Source organism: Camelus dromedarius, chromosome 18, assembly GCF_036321535.1.
Source record: "Camelus dromedarius isolate mCamDro1 chromosome 18, mCamDro1.pat, whole genome shotgun sequence".
Classification (NCBI taxonomy): domain Eukaryota; kingdom Metazoa; phylum Chordata; class Mammalia; order Artiodactyla; family Camelidae; genus Camelus; species Camelus dromedarius.
Window position 1 is genome coordinate 47686589 of NC_087453.1, and position 19229 is coordinate 47705817.

Sequence of the window (19229 nt, forward strand, 5' to 3'; positions counted from 1 at the left end):
GGAAAGCTCTACAGACACCTTCTCCCGGGGGTGCCTGCCAGCATCCAGCGTAACCGCACCCCGCCACTCACCCAGGAACGGCACCCCATACAAGACAGAAGCCTGGGAGGAAGTGCTGGGCCTCAGGAAGCGGGGCAGCCGCGTGTGCTCAGAGAGGGGTCCCCTTGGCGGAAACCGGCCGTTCGAGTGATTCTAGGATAAATGCCTTCTTGAAGTGCTGTCCTATTCCAAGTCACAGAATTTCAGAGCCTTCCAGTACCTGAACTCGCCTTGTCCGTTACCTCGACAGGCCTGGGATACATGTCCCCACCTGACAAATGGAGGAAACGAGGCACACACATTCCAAGTGCAAAGACACTTCAAGGAAGACTTGAGCCAGCCTCCCTCTGAGACGAGACTGGGACATGCCCGCTCCACCTCCTCGGACGCGCCCCTCGCCCACTGTGGACGGGGCGACCCTGAGGGAACAGCTCTTACCAAGATTTGGTGCTGTGGCGATCAACGGGTTAAACACACGGCTCCCAGGGGATATTTTGGAGCTGAACAGCAGGTTTCCACTCCTGAGACAGGAAACCCAGGAAGAGCCATTTGGGGTGGTGGATGGAAGTGAAGACAGAAATCCAGTCTGGAATGTGTTGAGTCTGAAATATCTGGGAGGCATGGAGGTGGAACTGAGCGAAGGCAGCTGGATACCTGGCCGGGAGCAAGATGTGAACTGCGGGACTTAAAAAGACTTACACACAAAGATACTTGAGCACTGTCTTCTTTGCAGACAACAAAGCCAGAGAAAATACCTTATTTCATCAAATCCACAATGCCACTGATTCTCAGCCAAACTACCCAGAAAGAAAAACCGATGTCGAAACCGGACACAACGAACATTAAGACAGCAGTGATGATCAGATGCACCCCAGTTCAGAGTGGCTGTGAAATGAGAGCAGCGCATCTCAGAAAAGACGAAGGACAGTAAGCGTTTACTGGTGGGAGGGATTCAGACTGCAGGGAATCCAGGGTGAACCTCTGTTTCTGTAACTTTTTACTCTGAGTTCATTTCAAATGTACAGAGAAGCTGCAAGAACAGCACAAAGAATTCTCGAATACGCTGTCTCCCCTTTGCCCCTTTTAGCACGTCCATGTTACCATTCTCTCTCCCCTTCCCCATTTCAGACTGAGATTCAGACGTTGTGCCCTCTTCTCCCTAAAAACTTCCATATGTATTTACACTCAAGGACATGGTCACAGGACAGTGATCAAACCTGAGAAATGAGACACTGCTAACATACTATTGGGCCGATTCAACAGTCACACTCAAATTCTGTCCACAGTCCCAATAATGTTCTTTATAGCCACCCCTCCACCCCACCACCAGCAGAATCCAGTCCACAGTTGAGCACTGTATACAGCTGTCAGGTTCCTTCAGTCCTCTTTCAACCAGAGTCTTTCTTTGTGTATCTTGACCCTGAAATTTCTGAAGAGTACAGAGGCCAGTTACTTTGTGGAATGTGGTTCAAATGCAGTTTGCCTCATGTCTTTGCACAGTGCGGTTCAGGTTTTGGTGGGCATACCCCAGGCAAGGTGGTCCCTCTTATCAGGAGGTCATCCATGGGATATGAACTTTGACCACTCAGTTAAGAGGTGTCCACAGCAGGGCAGTTACCTTTTATGAGAATTTGAATTAGGAGAATTTTAAGTAGTAAAATCGACAAACATCAAAGTCTGATTTTATGTGTACAATCTGAAATAATGAAAATTCAAAAAGAATTTAAAATGTATCAAGAACTGCCTAACTTCCAAGCCACATCGCTGCAGGAACCATCACCTACTTTTATGCTTTTGCCAGAGAGCAGGACAGACTAAGTATGAATTACACAGGACGCTGCAAGCGTCCTGTTTGAAGCAGTTTTCTGAGGAGTGCTACCAGTGGTGAGAACAGGTCTTCCATGTAGATTATGGGGTTCAGAAACTGGGCATCCATGTTTCTGGCCCAGTCAGAGGGCAAACTCACCCACCCTTGTCCAGATCCTCGGAGAGCAGTGACCTCATCAAAGCCAGACCACAGAATCAGGCACTTGCGCCCAGGGAGCTAGAAGGCTGGGGCTGCCCTCAGCACAGAGGAATCGCTCCCCTGGGGCAGAAGGCACTGCCCTCCCTGCTCTCTCAGGGACACTGAGTCCTCAGTTTGACTCCCCGCCCACACAGGACACGCAGCCCCAGAGCGTGAGGAGAGTCTCTCTGTCTAAGGCCCTGTCATCGTCCTCAGCAGGGAACTGGTGATGCTGCCCACTGCTGTCCGGTTCTGTCTACCTCTGTCAACGCAGCTGAAAGCCAGGAGGCCACGTGGATGGACAGTCCCAGCGCCTCCCTCCTCGGGCCACCTGAATGCAGGCGGGTGAGATGTTCTAGATACAGTGAGCTCTCCCTGGGGTATCAGAGCCTGCTCGTCAGATTCTGGGCAGACTGCCTTGTTGACTTTTAAAGAATTTCCAACTTCAATTTATGAAATTCCTGTGCCCTGAAACTAAACTCCACATCAGCAAATGCTCCATTACATTACTTGATATTGGCAAAGTCCAATTTCTTAAGCCATTCACACTATGGCTCACATGGAATTCGGGCTGCCAGATCCCCCACTGCACCTGTCCACGGGTGTCTGGATAGACCACGTAAGTCACACCTCTGAATCAACATGGAAAGTCTTAATTTTTCTTCTTTTATATATATATTTTTTTCTCTTAATGATTTGTCTTTATGTTTGTCAATTGATTTCTTTATTTTTAATGGAGGTGCTGGGGATTGAACCCAGGACCTCGTGCATGCTAAGCATGCACTCTACCACTTGAGCTATACTCTCTCCCCCTAATTTTCTTCTTAATGTACAGAAACGAGCAGTGATGTGCTCGTTTAATGTGCAGTTGTCGAGGCAGTGAGGTATCAGTTTTCAAGATGGGAACCAGGGCGCCCCCCAGCTCAGCGACTACTGTGAGCACCACGTGGAGGAACTTAATTCCAGCACCAAGAACAGAGCCTGCCCGGCACACAGTGAGCGCACAACCAAAATTTAAACACAGCTCATGAAGAGATGGGGGCTGCATTTCTGACCACAGCACAGCCAGTGGACAAGCCACTTGTGGTGTCCAGGTACAGGGGCAACGCTACCTATGGGGTGAGCCCTCCGGTGGCCAGGCGCCCAAAGCCTGCCTCCTCCCAGCCCCACGCACCCTGCTTCCAGGGAAGTGTGGGGCCTGCTGTAGACGAAGGGGAGCCCTCCTTCACAGCTAGGGACTGGTGCAGATGGCCCAGAGGCCAGCAGGCTTGGTACTCCTCATTCTTAAAGCGAGCCTCAGAAGCCAACCTCTCTCCCTCCGAAGTGACTGAGACAGCCACCACCAGCACGACACTGCAGGAGAGGGACAGTCTGGCCCCAGAGGCTGCTTCAGACTCCTGAAACAAGCCACCCCAAAGCCCTGCCCCCTTCTGGGACCTCTCTGCTTGGTTAAACTAAGACTGAGTCAGGTTTTCCAACACTGGCAGCTAAAAATATAACAGATACCCATTGACAAATACAAAATTCTCCACTAGAAACTTGAAAACCCAGAGATTGTGAAGACTGGCTTCCCGTCAGATCTTTAACAATAACTAGAAATGATGAAACTGATAAACTCCAACACAGCAGAGTCTTAACTTATTAAGCAAAGCAGATCCCAAAGTGAGGTAACTGGGTTACAAGAGCACGTGTCACAGCACAAACGATGTGCCGTTTCCTCTCATGGAAGACAAAATAACTGTCAACACACAACAGCTGGTACGTACCAGAGCTTCCCAGAATCACTGCAGGGCTCGGTTCACTTGAGACCATGCACCAGTCTTGAGAAACGAGAAGGCATCAGCCCTCGAAGTCTAAGGAAGGACAGACAGTCCAGGGTTGAGAGACACAGACAGGGGCAACCAGCAGCACCAGATCCAAGCTCCAACCTCAAGAGGCTAAAAACACAGAATGCTCCAGGAGCCTCTTTTGTCCTTTGGTTCAAAAACAACAACAGTCAGAATCTTTTGGGGGAGAGGTCTCACTGGGATCTCAAGGTTACCCCAAGGATGGGGGAAGGAAAGCCTTCCACTACCACCACCCTCCAAACAGCTCCAGGTAGAGTCTGACCCAAAGTTTTAGCTTCCTGCTTGTGATTAACCAAACTGCTGGCCTTGAGCCTGAATTCCTAATTTGTACTTGGAGCCAAGGACTAACCTAAGCCTAGATGGAAAGTCCAGTTAGAGCGGGAAGGGCATAGCTCAGTGGTGGAGTAACTGCCCAACACGCACGAGGTCCTGGGTTCAACCCCCAGTCCCTCCATCAATAAATAAACAAACACAATCACCCACCCCCCAAAAAACCAAAAAAAGTTGGGTTACTGCCGATTAGCCTTTTAGGAAATGACCACAGAACCACAGAGCAAAGTGGCCAGGGCACTGGAAACACCCTTCCAGGCTAGAGGCACTGTTCTTTCCAGTCAGGAGCCACACCACGCCCCTGCCTCCACCTCTGAAACTTCTAGAGTTTTTGTCTCCTTTTAGACCCTCTTGAGCCAGGTAAGGAGAGAGGTATTTAGCAACCATCTGTTCATGGCAAGATCCAAAGTAAGCGTCCAAGGGCTCTCTCCCATGTCCCAGTCCCAGTCCCATACACCACATGTGCCATCTTCCAAAACAAAATACAGAACCACCCACTAACCCGCACCGAAAGCCACACACCAGAGAAGGGCAGGATCTGAGCCCTGAAGAGACACAGTACACGTGCAACTCTTCTGTTACTCTATTTCGCACCATCAAATGTTCGTAAGGACCAGGGACACAGAACAGAAGACACAGTGACACAGTTACAGCACGCCATCAGCTGCCAGCAATGATGTCAGCTCACCCACCTGCGAGTAGCCCTGCAAAGCACAGTGTCTGGAATAAATATGAGCTGGAGAAAAAGTTTTCCACCAAAGTTTACACAAACTCCTCAACTGAAAAAAGGTTAAACCAGAACTTTCTGCCTATAAAACGTTCTCTTTTTAGCTGGATAATGTTAAATTAATCTGAAGCTCAGGTTCTTTGGAGAAGGCTTGCTATTTCACCATTCTGCAAAAAAAGACTGTGCTCTAGTTTCTACTGAATCTGAGCTACAGGTAAACACACGTCCCACTGTTACACGCCAGTATAGACCACTTTGATTTGTAATAGTTTAAACCACCTCAGATGACGTGTAAACCACAGAAAAGGGCAGCACAGCATGGTGATACCCACTATCCTGTCTTCGCTTTTTTTTTAATATACACTTAAGTCTTTCACATGGTTCATAAAACCGAGAGGCTGTTGACTCAGTATTCTGTTTAACAGGCAGTTTTAACTGTCATTATTTTTTAGTTTTTATTATTTTGGGGGGAAGGCAACTAGGTTTATTCATTTATGTATTTAAGGGAGGTAGTGGGGATTGAACCCAGGACTCCGAGCACGTGCTCTACCACTGAGCTATACCCTTCCCTCCTCATTACTTCTTTTTAAATTTTCTGCTTTAAAAAGCACTTGAAGTCCAATGAGGAAAACCTGGAAATCACCACAGCGGCCTCTGAGGAGCAGCTCCCGGTCGCTCGCAGCCGCCCCGCCCTGTGGACAGGGCCAGCGCAGGGCCCAGGGTCCACAGGGCCCACAGTGGGGCCGCGAGCACCACTCGCCCCGCCGAGCCCTCCAGCTCCGCAGCTCTTGCCCGGACCCGCTCCAGTTCACAGCTTGGCCTATGGCTCCGGGAGCAGGAAGAACCGAGCGACCTTCTTCACTTCCATCCTGCGAGCGGAGCTCCCAGGAATCAGCACTAACCCCAGGGCAGGACTTGTGGGACCGGTGACTGAGGCACCGGCGGGAGGAAGGGACCTTCTGCAAAACTATTCACAACAGGCAAAGCCGGCAACGCGCCCTCCGTCCCGGAGTGCGGGTCCGCGTTCCTAACAGGTTTCCCAAGTGCAAACTCGTAACGCAGCGGAAGGACGCCGGCAGGTCCCGGAGCTCCTGCGCCGTGGGAATCTCACTCAGAGCGCGTCCCCTGCAGGAACGACGCCAGCGGCCGCTCGCAGGGCCCGCCCGGCCGCGACCCGCGCCGAGCGCCCGCCCGCCGGCCGCTGAGCCGAGGCTCCGGAGCGCCGGCCCCGCCGCGCCCACCCCGCCCCCCAGGGTCTCCGGGGTGCGGGCCCCAGTCCCGAGGCGGAGCGAGGCGCGGGGCCCTGGCACCGGGTCCCCACTAGCCCACCCCCGGCGCCCGCTCACCTGGGGGTCGGGGCGCCTCCGGTTCCGCCCGCACGCAGACAGGACGAGATCGCCGGGCGGGCGCTCGCCTCCCAGCCGCGTCCCGCCGCCGCTCTTTGTGTCTGGAGGCCCCGGCGCCGCGCTCCTCCCGGCCCGCAGGCGCCGCGCTGCTCTGGGCGCGGGCGGCGGGGCGGGGCCGGGTGGTGGGTGGAGCTGGCGGGCGGGGCCAGAGGCCGCAGGGCCAAGGCAGGCGCGGGGCCGGAGCGGAACCGGCGTAGGTGGGCCGTACCCGCGGCCACCGAGCGGGAGTCGGGGCGTGGCCGGGGCGGAGTGGGCGTGGCCGGGCGGGGACCTGGGGCCCGTGGGGCGCACGGGGCCGGTGGGGCCGCGTGGGGAGAGTGCGGGGTGGCTACTCGAGAGCCGACGGGGTCCCCGCAGACCGGGGGGGGGGGTGTCTCGGGAAAAGTTTAGAGCCTCAGGGAGTGAACCCTGGGGCTGACCTCGCTGATCTGTGTGAGTGATGCTCCCTTCACAGGTCTTGGCCTCGCATCCTCCTCCGGTAACAACCCCGGGAGGTTGGTCAGGCCATACCCCAATTCACAGTTGAGACACTTTAGGTTATTGCCTTCCATCATGTATTCAATCAATAAATATTTACTGAGCACCTACTAATGCCAGGCATTGTCCTAGGGGCTGAGAACAGAGCAGTGACAATGAGCATAGGGCGTTGGCAAAAAAAATCCCTGCCCCTGGGCGGGGAGAGTATAGCTAAACCAAATACCCCTGTACCTGAAGAAACTGTCTTTCCTACAATACTTAACACCCACTGGGTCCTGGGCACCACTGTATCTAAGATGCTTGTGCATCTTAGATGGTACATACATGTATGAGATCAGAAACCGTCCACCTCCGTCAGTATTCCAGGTACAGTGCACTCTAGGCCTTCCTCTGTACAGTGTTTGGGGGACCCTGTGGACAACTGAGAATTTATGGCTTTCTGAGTATACCACTATGAGGAATCTACAGATAAAAAACAGACAAAACATCATTGTTAAATCACTTTTTTAATCTTAAGAAATATTACTCTAAAACAAAAACATCATTAAGAAAATAATAGGTCATTCCAAGATTTCTTAATATCTTCTGTAACATTCCACTCAGAAGGCAGAAAATCACAAAGTTCTTCCCTAAGGAAGGGTGCAAATGGAATGTAATACTGCATTACTGCACTGTCTAGAATACAAACTGAAGACGAGGAAACTCAGTTATATCATTCCCCCCAGCTCACTTCTGCGGAAGAACGGCAGCTCGACATCCTGGGTGCTCTGGCCGCGGCCCACAGCTGTGACCTTGGATCAGTGATCCCAGTGATCCTCCTCAGTCAGCATTAAGGATGCGCCGTGCTTACACTTGTCCTGTGGGAGGCGTCCTCCGCATCACACTCCGATCCACCACAGAAATCACACACACAACTATTCTGTCACGATCCTCCTACCTAACAATTTTAAACCAGCTAAGGTAGAACTGAGGTCACATAGGCTCCGCGCCAGGAAGAGCTACACGGGAACCACTCCCTGTTCACAAACATCCAGCTTCAGAGTGACAGCACCCTGGACAGTCAAGGACACAGTCACATTTTAAAAAAGGAAGAGTGAGAAGTCAACAGGCATAAGCACCAGTGGCAGAGAATCCTGCTCTTGGCAGGATGCTTGAAGGAGCCACGGCTGTATGTATCCTAGCAATCTAACATTTTACACTGGTAGTTCCTTACACAAAAGTAAAAAAAAAAAAAAAACCCAAATAATTTTTTTCCTTAATTAACCGTTTTACTCCAAGTTTGGCTGGTAAAATCATGAGACTTGCTAGCCTAATGGTCTTGAGAAAATTTTCTAGTTGCAAGATGCCTCACTATGGAGTCATTAATTAGTAGGCTCAAAGCAAACCCTGAATTGGACAAATTTGTGAAACAATGACGTATTTCCCCAAATTTGAAAAACAGGAGATTGAAGGCAGATGTTAACACCAAACAAAGCCCAGCAAGTGTTAAAATGGCACCCTGGAATTGGTTCGTAGCAAAACCTAATTTTCTATTAGTTCTCATCATGTGGTTGAGCTCTTCAGTCAGCAGACGACAGGTAGGGCAGCAGGATTAGCAGCACCGAACAATTCCCCTCCGATGTAGCCACAGAAGGGAAAAGATTTCTGGTGCCAAGTGCTGGCTCTCATCCTTAGCAAAGCAGGCCAGTCCCTCAATCCCACTGTGTGCCTGGGAGAGATAGCAAAAGTAGTTCCATAAGAGGCAAAGACTAACAGGAACCTCAAAGCTCACTCAGGAAAGACGTGAAAGTATCATGGAAAAGGAGCACCATGCTGCTGATTTTAACAGCTTTTTTACTGGAGGAATTTGTTGGTCATGTCTACAGCATAGGAAAATTACCCCCCTGCAAAGGTAATGCAGAAAAATTAGATTCATAGGAGGGGTATACATTCAGAGTAGGGAAAAATATGGTGCATGTTATAAAAACAGAAAATATGAAAATCATTTCACTATGAAATGTCTGGATTTGCATGTGACTTGGTATTTATTTCATATTAACCAGATCCAACTGCTCTAATAAATCTCTATCATATATGTTTTAGAATACCTATTTTTTAAAAAAATACATTTTCAAGCCAAAACATAAAATCTGTGTTTGTGTGTCCATGTATAAGTTATCCTCCTGGTATCTTCCTGGATCCAAGATGCTAAGAGATTAATAAAATAATTTTTTAAAAAATCTCAAGCCACAGATTAACAAATAAGACTTCCTCAAGTTTTTTGGTTGACACCACTAAAAGTAACTTGTATTAATACACTCTGAATTTTCAGGTATAAATACCAGTCAATGGTTGGCTGGCCATTAAATGACAAGTATAATTATTCCAGAACTGGGTCATAGTATATAGAATGCCTTAACTTTTCTTAGGTGAAGCTCTGTAATTTGACCCTAAAATTCCTAAGCACGCCCCTTTCTGTGCTCTAAGCTGACACACTGACTCTGCAGTCTATACTCTGTAAGAGAGCAGGTAATTCCAGCACAGAAGAAACTATATAATGCGGCATGGGGGATGACTTCAATGGCACTGTTCCATTTCTGTTTATCCAGACCGTTGCTTTCAGCCCGGCATTGAGGCCTCCTTGAATATCGGTTTCTAGGGTGTCCCCAACCATCACGCAGTCCCCAGGCTGGACTCCCAGAAGATCACAGGAGTAATAAAATATGGAAGGGGCTGGTTTCTCCTCTTCCTGTTCTCCACCTACAACAATAGCATCGAAATAGGACTGACAGGCACAAGCCTCGATCTTCTCCCTCTGTGTCTGTCTTTCTCCATTTGTTAATAAAAGCAGGCGGACTTCCTTCCGAAGTTCAGTGAGCATGGCTTTGACATCTTCCGCTAGTGTCATATGCTGTAAACGTGTAGATTTCCACAGGAAATAACATTCTTCGGCCAATTTCCTATTGGCTGCACCACCTTTTGTTTCCTGGATCGCTTCCTCCCAGTGTGAAGTCCTTAGGTCAGTAATGCACATATTGGAAGGATGAAAACACTCCTTGCTGAGTTTAACCTGAACTTTGTCACAGATGATTTCGGCCTCTTCTTTGTACTGGTATTTTGATTGTAAGAGCTTTATCACCTGAATAAGGGAAAATAACTCCATCAGCATACTCCATGTCTTTAACACTCATGCCCTGAGAAGCTGTGAGGCTACAAACCCAGAGCAGAGACAGATTTTAACTCCACTCCTCTGTCTTAAAGAAGCTCTATTACCACACCATTTCTGGTGGGAATTAGTCTTAATTTTCCTCCAATTCTTTGTTTGTTTTTTGGGGGGAAGGTAATTAGGTTTGTGTATGTATGTACGTATGTATGTATTTATTAATGGAGGCATTGGGGTTTGAACACTGGATCTTGTGCCTGCTAAGCTCGCTCTACCAAGAAGCGACACCCTCCCCCCAAACTGGTCTTATTTTTAAAGACTACCAGAGTGAAGATCTCTCAGCCTCTCTAGACAACTCATTCTTTTTGCTAAAACCAATCTCTATCCTAAGAAGATTATTTATATATAGCTAATAAAAATCCTTCATTGGCAGTTTAAGTCTACTGTCTTTCATTCTGGTCATGAACACATAAAAATAAAATGACTTATATTTAGTAAAACATTCAAAATTTCTTTCTTTTTTTTTTCTAAAGGTTCCACCCTTCTCTTTTTATTTATTTTTAAAATTTATTTTGGGAGGAGGTAATTAGCTTTTTTAAATTTATTTTTTAATGCAGGTACTGGCAACTGAACCCACGACCTTGTGTGTACTAAGCACACACTCTACCACTGAGTTACACCCTTCCCCCTTTTCAAATGTCTAACAACTAATACTTAGACACTTCCCAGAAATACTACTAGTTCACCTAACCTTTCCTCTCCTTATGTTTTGGAGGTCTAAGTTAACATCATATAAAAGGGGACCCAACCCTATACTTTTAAAAACATGTGTATGTACCTCTAATGGAATCAAGCATGTTCTGTGATTTCAGCAGTTTAATGCCAGTGCTTCTCCCAAACTTAGTTTTCGAGAGTAAAAAACCTCAAGTAGTTCTGAGTCCCTCTCTTGGCCACACGGGCTCTAGACCCCTTATCACAGCCCCTTTTGTGCTCCCACAGCTCCTTCCTGGTTGTTTGTTAGCAGGTTCTTATCCCCTTGGCCTGTCTCCTAGCATTTACCAAGACCCTAACTTGGCAGCAGGATGCCCAAGGCTCACATACATTGTTTCTGATCTTGTCTACACTCTTCAAGGGAGATCCCTTTTTGAGATGAGGGACTGGAAGGTCAGGATTGTTAATAACTGGCCCCAGCTGAGGTTTAACCACATACTTGCCTACCTCCAAAGGCCGTACGCTTGCCTTTGCGCTACTGGACCAGGCACTGGAGACTGGACATCATGACCTCATCTGGTGGGGAAAATCACCACCGCAAATGCTGGGCTGAGCGCCTTGACAGGCACACGAAAAACTGCGGAAATAAGGAGCAATCCTAGGGTCGTCGGGCATGGAAGGCAGAGAAGGCACCTTTAAACCAAGGAGTTACCGAGCCTCGAAGGTGGAGATGGGAGGAGGTTTGACATTCCAGACATAACAACAGCACAATGACAGAACCTGGAATTTTGTGAACTGGGAAAGGCAGCTGAGTTCAGGCACAATGGAAGGCATGTGAAGGAGATGCTAAGAGGTGAGGCTGGAGAGGCTGCAGTGGATGCTGCCCCGATTCCCTGGCACGCGCTACCCTACACATGCCAATGGCTTCATACCGCATGGACTTGGGCTTCTCTGCCTGAGAACTTCATTTGGCCAAGGGGCACCCATGTGTATAGGCTGAAGCCAGAGTATAGCCCTAGAAGCAGGCCTCAACCAGTTAGAGGCAGAAACTGGTGTGCTTCCAGTCACAGAGAACAAACTTATGGTTACCAGGGGTAAAGGGAGTGGGAAGGGATAAACTGGGAGTTCGAAAATTGCATCTCTTGGGGAGTGATGGAAATGTTAGCTATCTTGATTGCGATGGTGGTTTTGCGGGTGTATACATCTACCAAAGTTCACCAAATTGTACATTTTAAATATGTGTAGTCTACTGTACAGGAATCATACCACAATAAACATGTTAAAAAAAATACTTCTTCCAAGCTTTCAGGATCAAATTTTGAAAAAAAGGAAAATGAAATGGACATGCCTCTTGGGAGGGCCACGTAAAGCACAAAGCATGTCTGCGTGCTGACTCCCAGAGTCCCCCACTGTTCATACCGTTCCCTGCTCATTAATACAACCTGTCTGAGATTCCTTCCCTTCCCAGTCTTACTCTGTCACTCCCCTTCCTGGGATCCTACCCTACGGGAACTACCTGCACTTGAAGTCCCTGTCTTGGGGACATCTGGAGAAAGGCAACCATGCCAAGGAGATTTTGGATCTTTGCAGATGAGTGCAGTACACTTAACTGGGACTAAAAATTGTCTGTTGTTGAAGGAAAGCAGTGAAATAAGTTCAACTGTGTTGCCCTAAACTCTACAGGGAATAAATGAGCTGCTAGTCACAGCAGACACTCTATTCACCTCCTGAACAGGGGAACAGCTGAACAGACACATTCTTCCTTCAGAGTATGAGAAGCACGTCACAGGTAAAGGGAACAGTTCTCAGGCTATGTGTGCTACTCGGCAAATGTAAGAGTTAAAAAAGGTCCTGCCGGTCCGAGAAAAATGTATCAGCCCTAAGAGTTCTAGACGAAGGCAAAACACTGACACTTGTTGCTTTTTAAAGTTAAATTTCAATGAACAAATTCAGCTTATTCCATCTTCATAGTGATGTCACCGTCTTTTCCAGCAATGTCAACTGAACTACTCTTGAGGTACGACTGAAGGTCACTCTAAAGTCCTTAGCAACACTACTGATACACAATAAAAGGACACAGGCCTCTAGGACTCCACAGGACTCTCGCTGAAACAGGGCCTGGCTCAGTTAGTTAGTAAATGAGACTCCCAACAGAGATCCCACTGCCTGGACGCCGCAACTGGTGACTCATTAAGCACATTCTTGGGCTCTGAAAGAGTAGACTGGCCCACCTCAAAGGGGAGACTCTTTGTAAAGGCATATTGCCCCCCCCAGGTTTCAAGCCTGTTTCCCAACTTTGCCGTTTTGTCACACAGTGACTAGTTACACATTCTTTTGGAATAACAAGCAGCATTTTAGTATCAGTGACATCTTTGGTGGGGGGGGGGGCATTGTGTATCAGTCATTCACATATTACTATCAGTTCAAACAGAACTAAAGCCTAAGGTGCAGGAGTGTACATGACTAGTGAGAACTCCCTAACGTCTGCACTGGGAGAACGGCGTTGTATCTGAACTGGGGCTGGAGGAAAAAGATCTCGAATTTAGAGGTATGATGACATTTGCTACTTCAAAACTCTACTTAAGGGTAGAAACACAAAAAAAGGAAACTCTTCTACCTCTGGCTCTCTGGACCCAGAATTAAAGTTAATCCTATCAGTACTAATGCTTAGCTGTGATTTAAGAGGACTTTTTGAGGGCTAGTGTGGGAACCATGTAACATTTTATAGCATATGATTATGATATGAAGTGGCTGAATTCCAAATGACACTAATTTAAAAAGACATGCTCACAAAGCATGACGGCTGCATACAGACTAACAATTCAAGTGGTGTTTGTTATTTTTAGTTCAAGTCTTTATTTAAAAATCATCTACTCAGTGAGGCCTGATCTGACCAACCTATTTTAAAATTTTAGTTTTCTCCCCTCCATTTTTTCTAATACACTTATAAGCACGTTTATTATGTTCACTGTCATCCCCACTAGATAGTAAACTCAAAAACACAGAAATCTTTTTTGCTTTTCTGTAGAAGGCTTCCTAATTTTCTATAGAAGGCTTCCTCTTGAGTAGTGACATTGAAAGACAGACCTGAAGAGGGTAGAAAGAAATAACTTTCCCAGATGATCAAAAAAAAAAAAAAAGTTAGAACTGCCAAAGCATTACTGAAGAAAAAGAATGAAGCTGGAGGAATAACTCCCCCAGACTTCAGACAATACTACAGAGATACAGTCATGCATGGTATTGGTACAAAAACAGGCACATGGATCAGTGGAACAGAATAGAGCCCAGAAATGAACCCACAAACTTTTGGCCAATTAATCTTTGACAAAGGAGGCAAGAACATAATACAATGGAATAAAGACAGTCTCTTCAGCAAACAGTGTTGGGAAAACCGGACAGGTGCATGTAAATCAATGAAGTTAGAATACTCCCTCACACCATACACAAGAATAAACTCAAAATGGCTTAAAGACTTAAACATAAGACAAGACACAATAAACCTCCTAGAAGAAAACATAGACAAAACATTATCTCACATACATCTCAGCAATGCTGTCCTACGGTAGTCTACTCAAGCAATAGAAATAGGAGCAAAAATAAACAAATGGGACCTAATTAAACTTACAAGCTTTTGCACAGCAAAGGAAACCATAAGCAAAACAACCACCTACGGAATAGAAGAAAATATTTGCAAAAGATGAGACTGACAAGGGCTTGATCTCCAAAATATATAAACAGCTCATATGACTTAATTAGAAAAAAACAAACAACCCAATCCAAAAATGGGCGGAAGACATAAACAAGCAATTCTCCAATGAAGACATACAAACGGCCAATGGGCACATGAAAAAATGTTCAATGTTGCTAATTATCAGAGAAAAGCAAATGAAAACTACGAGGTATCACCTCACACCAGTCAGAATGGCCATCATTCAAAAGTCCACAAATGACAAGTGCTGGAGAGGGTGTGGAGAAAAGGGAACCTTCCTACACTGTTGGTGGAAAACAGTACAGAGATTCCTCAAAAGACTAAAAATAGACTTACCATTTGATCCAGCAATCCCACTCCTGGGCATATATCCAGAGGAACCTTAATTCAAAAAGACACCTGCGCCCCAACGTTCATAGCAGCACTATTTACAATAGCCAAGACATGGAAATGACCTAAATGTCCCTCAACAGCTGACTGGATAAAGAAGTTGTGGTATATTCATATAATGGAATACTACTCAGCCATAAAAACGACAACATAACATCATTTGCAGCAACATGGATGTCCCTGGAGAATGTCATTCTACGTGAAGTAAGCCAAAAGAGAAAGAAAAATACCATATGAGATTTCTCATATGTGGAATCTAAAAAAAAAAGAAAAAAGAAAAGAAAAAGACTAATGAACATAAATACAAAACAGGAATAGACTCATAGACATAGAATACAAACTTCTGGTTGCCGGGGGGAGGGGGGTGGGAAGGGACAGACTGGGAGTTTGAAATTTGTAGATACTGACAGGTATATATAGAATAGATAAACAAGATTATACTGTACAGCACAGGGAAATACATACAAGATGTTGTAGCTCACGGTGAAAAACAATGCAACAATGTATATGTGTATGTTCATGTATGACTGAAAAATTGTGCTCTACACTGGAATTTGACACATTGTGAACCAACTATAACCCAATAAAATAAAAATTTTTTAAGTTAGAACGGATATAAATAATCTGTATGACTCCTCCCCAAGCCGCAGGCAATGGCTGGACCTTTCCCCCTTCCTGCTTCATAAATCATTCAGATTTAGGAAAGCTGACATATTACTTTTGAACAGACCAACATTTATGGGTGTTGTGTTCTTATGTGATAAAGTGATCCTCGTATAGTTAATTCTGCACATTTCATAGAATATTCATAAAGGAAATGGTAACAGAACCAAGTCTGGAGAAATGGAGAACCATCCATCCAGCATTCATTTAATATTTACCATGTTTCAAACATGATGAATAAGACAATTTTTCCCTCTTAAGAGTTTTTCCCTCACTATTTAGTTGTAGGCATCTCAGTAACAAAAAATAACTGCAACATCCTTTGACAAGTGCATTAAAAGATATCTGAACAAAATACAGAGCTGGTATAAGGGAGGGTGTAAAGACCAGGGAGGAATACCATCTGATTTTTGTTTTGGAAATTTCACTGTGGTAGGAATGTAGAGGAAGAACTGGATGTGATAGGCCTGGAATCAAGGCAGCAACAGTCTCAATGACAGACACGTCCAGTTTTAACTAAGACAAGGGCAGGGTTAGGGGCAGACTGGGTGACAAGGTGGATGGCAGCACAAATCTGAAACACTGGATACTATGTACTTCCCACACATTATATTAAACCTAGTTGACAGGGTTACTGAGGACTAATATCACAATTCAAATTTTATAATGAAGATTTGAGACTTTGATGGTTAACTTGTTCAGGTGCTTTGAGCTAGGTAATGAGAGCTGTGATTCAAACTCAAACGTCTGATTTTAATGCCTAAACTCTTGGTCTATAGCAAGAATTGGACTAAAACAAGCATTTAATCACAAAACACTGGATGTGGCCTGCCAAGTACATGTAGGTAAGCGTGTACTGTCTGCAGCTAGAGATACTGGAGGCAAGACAGCACAGGGTGACGCCCCTAGGGGCAGCGCCAAAGGCATGGGGATGGAAGGGATGGTCAACAGTGTTTAATGCTTCAGTGAAGCCAGTAAGACAGACTAACGTCCAGTGATTCTGGCAATTTGGGAAGTGCCTAAGGACGGTGAGTCTACTTCGTTCCAGAGGCAAAAACAAAAGATACATTGTAAAGGATTTGTGAATAAGCAGGAAGTAGAAACATGGAGATAATGGGTACAGATTTGTCTTCAAACACATGGCTGTCAAGAGAGGTAAAATCTTGTGGCAGAAGGGGCCAAGGGGGGCGTTCTTTTTAAAGTATTGGACAGGTCTGAACGCGCAGCAGGGGCGGAATGCACCAAGGAAGGGTGAAGACGCTGAGGGTTAGGGAGATAAAAACCTCAGGGTTGGAAGGATTAGTTGCTGAGAGTGGGTTTTTCCGATCTGATAACCCTTAGTTTTCTCCTTGAAGCTGAAGGCAGAGGAAAGAAAGCAGGGCTGGCTTAGCGGCTCGAAGAGCACAGGAAGGTCTGAAAGAGCACCAGTGGGCGCAGAGGAGAGGCCGCTGCTGAGCAAGCCCCGCGAAGCGCGGACCGGAGCTGAGCGTCCCCTCAGCAACCTCCAGAGGGCCACGCCCCTGGCAAGGACAGCGGGGGGCTTCCCGCGGAGGAAACTCGAGTCGCCAGAAGGAAGGCCTGCCTCCCGGGTCCAGAGAAGACCACCCTCCCGCGGTCAGTCCCGGCAGAACGCCAGCGCCTCGCGGCGCGGCCGCCCTCCGTGCGCGGGGGCGACTCTGCCCTCGTGGCAGCTCAGCAACATCCTTCCGGCCGCCCGAGCGCCGGGCGGCCGTCAGCCCCCGCCCCCGCTCCGCCCGCGCGGGGGGGAACCAGGGCCTCCGGGACGAGAGCCCCCACCCCGGGGGGAACCAGGGCCTCCGGGATCAAGGGCCTTCGGGAACCAGGAGCCCCGGCGCCACGCAAGCCAACGGGGCAGTGGGCCGGGGCCTGAGGGGTCGAGGGCGCCTGGCCCGCCGGAGGGGGCGCGGGAGCCGGGACGTTACCTCCAACATGCCCTTCCGACTCGCCCCGGCGGTGTCGATGAGCGTGTTGTCCAGGTCGAAGAAGACCGCCCGCACCCGGCTCAGACCCATGCCGCCGGCCGCCGCCCGCGCAGGCGCGATGCGGGCCCACCGGCGTGGGAGACGCGGGCGGAGCCTCGGCCCCTCGACCCTTCCGCGCTGTTTCGGGGAACTCCCGCGAGACGTCTCCCTACCTGAGCGCCGGCGAGCCGCGAGTTCCCGCGAGACTTCGGCATCGCGGTCTCCGGGCGCGCGGGGGCGTCCCGTCGTCGCGGTGCGAGCGGTTTCCTCAGCCGCTCGTGTGCGGCCGGTGCTCGGAAGTGCGGCCTCTGCCTTCGCGCCTGTTTGTCTCTTTCCTCCTTGTGCCCTCCTTGGGGGAGGAGGGCGCCAGGCTGCCGGGGAGCGGGTTCCTGGGCCCGGGACGCCCGGGAGGAGACCGAAGAAGCGGCCTCCCGTCCCGGTGGGGGTGTCCTCGCCCGCGGAGCGGCCGGCGGCGCGGGAGCGTCCGTCCGAGGCCGCGCCTCCGTGGGAGGGTTGCGTTCCGAGCTCGGAAAGTGCGGCCCGGCCCGCCGAGCTCGCGCGGCCGGGGTGTGGAACCGCGTCGGCGCCGGAGGCGGGCAGCCCGGGTCTGGAGGCCCTCGTTTGGCGGCGGCGTCTGAAGACCAACGTGTGTCTGCCTCGGCGGCGCTTCCTGAAGCCTCGGTTCCCGGGGGACTCGGTTGCAGCCAGAGGCCGAGGCACCTGGAGAGGCCGGTGACCCTCCCTCCCGAGGGCAGTGACCCTGTGTCTTCTGCCGTCGGCGGAATCTGGTTCCTGGGCCGGGCCTCGTGTTCTGTCCGCGCCGTCGGTGCCGGCGACCCCTGACGTGTGGCGCTGCGGCCGTCCCCAGGGACCAGGGATTGCCCGCCCGGTGTAGCAGGGCACAGGCCGAACTTGGCCTGCTCCCTGGTTTTGTTGGATCAGTGAGCTGAGTGGCTTTTTATAGCTTTTAAAGTAATGGAAAAAATCAAAGGGAGCGTATTCGTGACACGTGGAAACTAAACGAGATCCAGGTCTTAGGTCCACGGGTAGTTTCACAGGGGCCCGGGCCCACCTCATTTACAGATTGTCTTGCTGCCTTTGCCCCACAGTGACAGAGTCGGCACTGAGGCCACGGGGCCTGCAGGGCCGAAAGCAGCGGCTGTCTGGAACTTGGTGGAAAAGATCTGCCCGGCCCTGCGGCGCCCGCCGACTGCCGGGCTGCTGACGTCCGGCGGGTCTGGACCAGCTGTGTCTGCGGTACCAGGCCTCCTCCGGCCGCGCGGACTGCAGTGTCCGCGTTTTGGGACAGTATCACAGTTGACCTCTTTGCTGCTGTGGGAAGTAGGCGAATATCCATTCCTCAGAAGCAGGACTCTGGTTACCCTGTTGACGTGCAGAGCTAGTCTATCAATACTGGTCATTTAGATTAGCAGTTAGACGAAAGTATGAGTGCATTGGTTGGAGTTACTTTTTTAATTGCCTGAATTGTCAGGATGAGTATTGCATAAAACTGCTTATGGACACATGAAGTTTATAGGATTGGAGCGATTTTCCTCCTTTCTCTTTTTTTGATGTGCACATAGAGTTTATTGACCTGGGCGCAAATCCAAAGTCAGGATCCACAGCAATTGCGTGTGTCATCAGTCCTCCTGGTTTGAGGGGTTGGGGTGTTTGACAGGGTTCCCTGCGTGACAAGTACTCTAGTCCACTTCTGCTGCTTGCAGGGGGGTGATGGCCAGATACAGTGTGCTGATGACCGTTGTTTCTTCTAGTGAGATGTCTCCAGGTTTTCAGACGTTGC

At 48.8% G+C, this 19229-nt stretch overlaps 2 protein-coding genes across 11 annotated transcripts in view; both read right to left on the reverse strand.

Annotated features, from left to right (window-relative positions):
• NINL (ninein like) overlaps positions 1–17524 on the reverse strand; it is an 85426-nt gene extending 67902 nt beyond the window's left edge. For 3 of the 10 annotated variants that reach the window (XM_064475955.1, XM_031434367.2, XM_031434372.2), the window contains exon 1: positions 6295–6426. The gene's annotated coding sequence lies outside the window, so the exon portion shown is untranslated. Of the gene's footprint in view, positions 1–477; positions 824–3810; positions 4093–6294; positions 6428–17389 lie in introns of those variants that run through there. The other 7 variants (XM_064475957.1, XM_031434371.2, XM_031434368.2 and 4 more) reach the window with 7 other exon arrangements.
• On the reverse strand, positions 7319–17522 carry NANP (N-acetylneuraminic acid phosphatase). The gene is made up of 2 exons (XM_031434377.2): positions 17390–17522; positions 7319–9949 (listed from the first exon to the last, which is right to left on the reverse strand). The coding sequence occupies exons 1-2, from the start codon at positions 17477–17479 to the stop codon at positions 9293–9295; spliced, it is 747 nt and encodes a 248-aa protein (XP_031290237.1). The 5' UTR covers positions 17480–17522; the 3' UTR covers positions 7319–9292.
• Positions 17525–19229: the final 1705 nt, after the last annotated feature.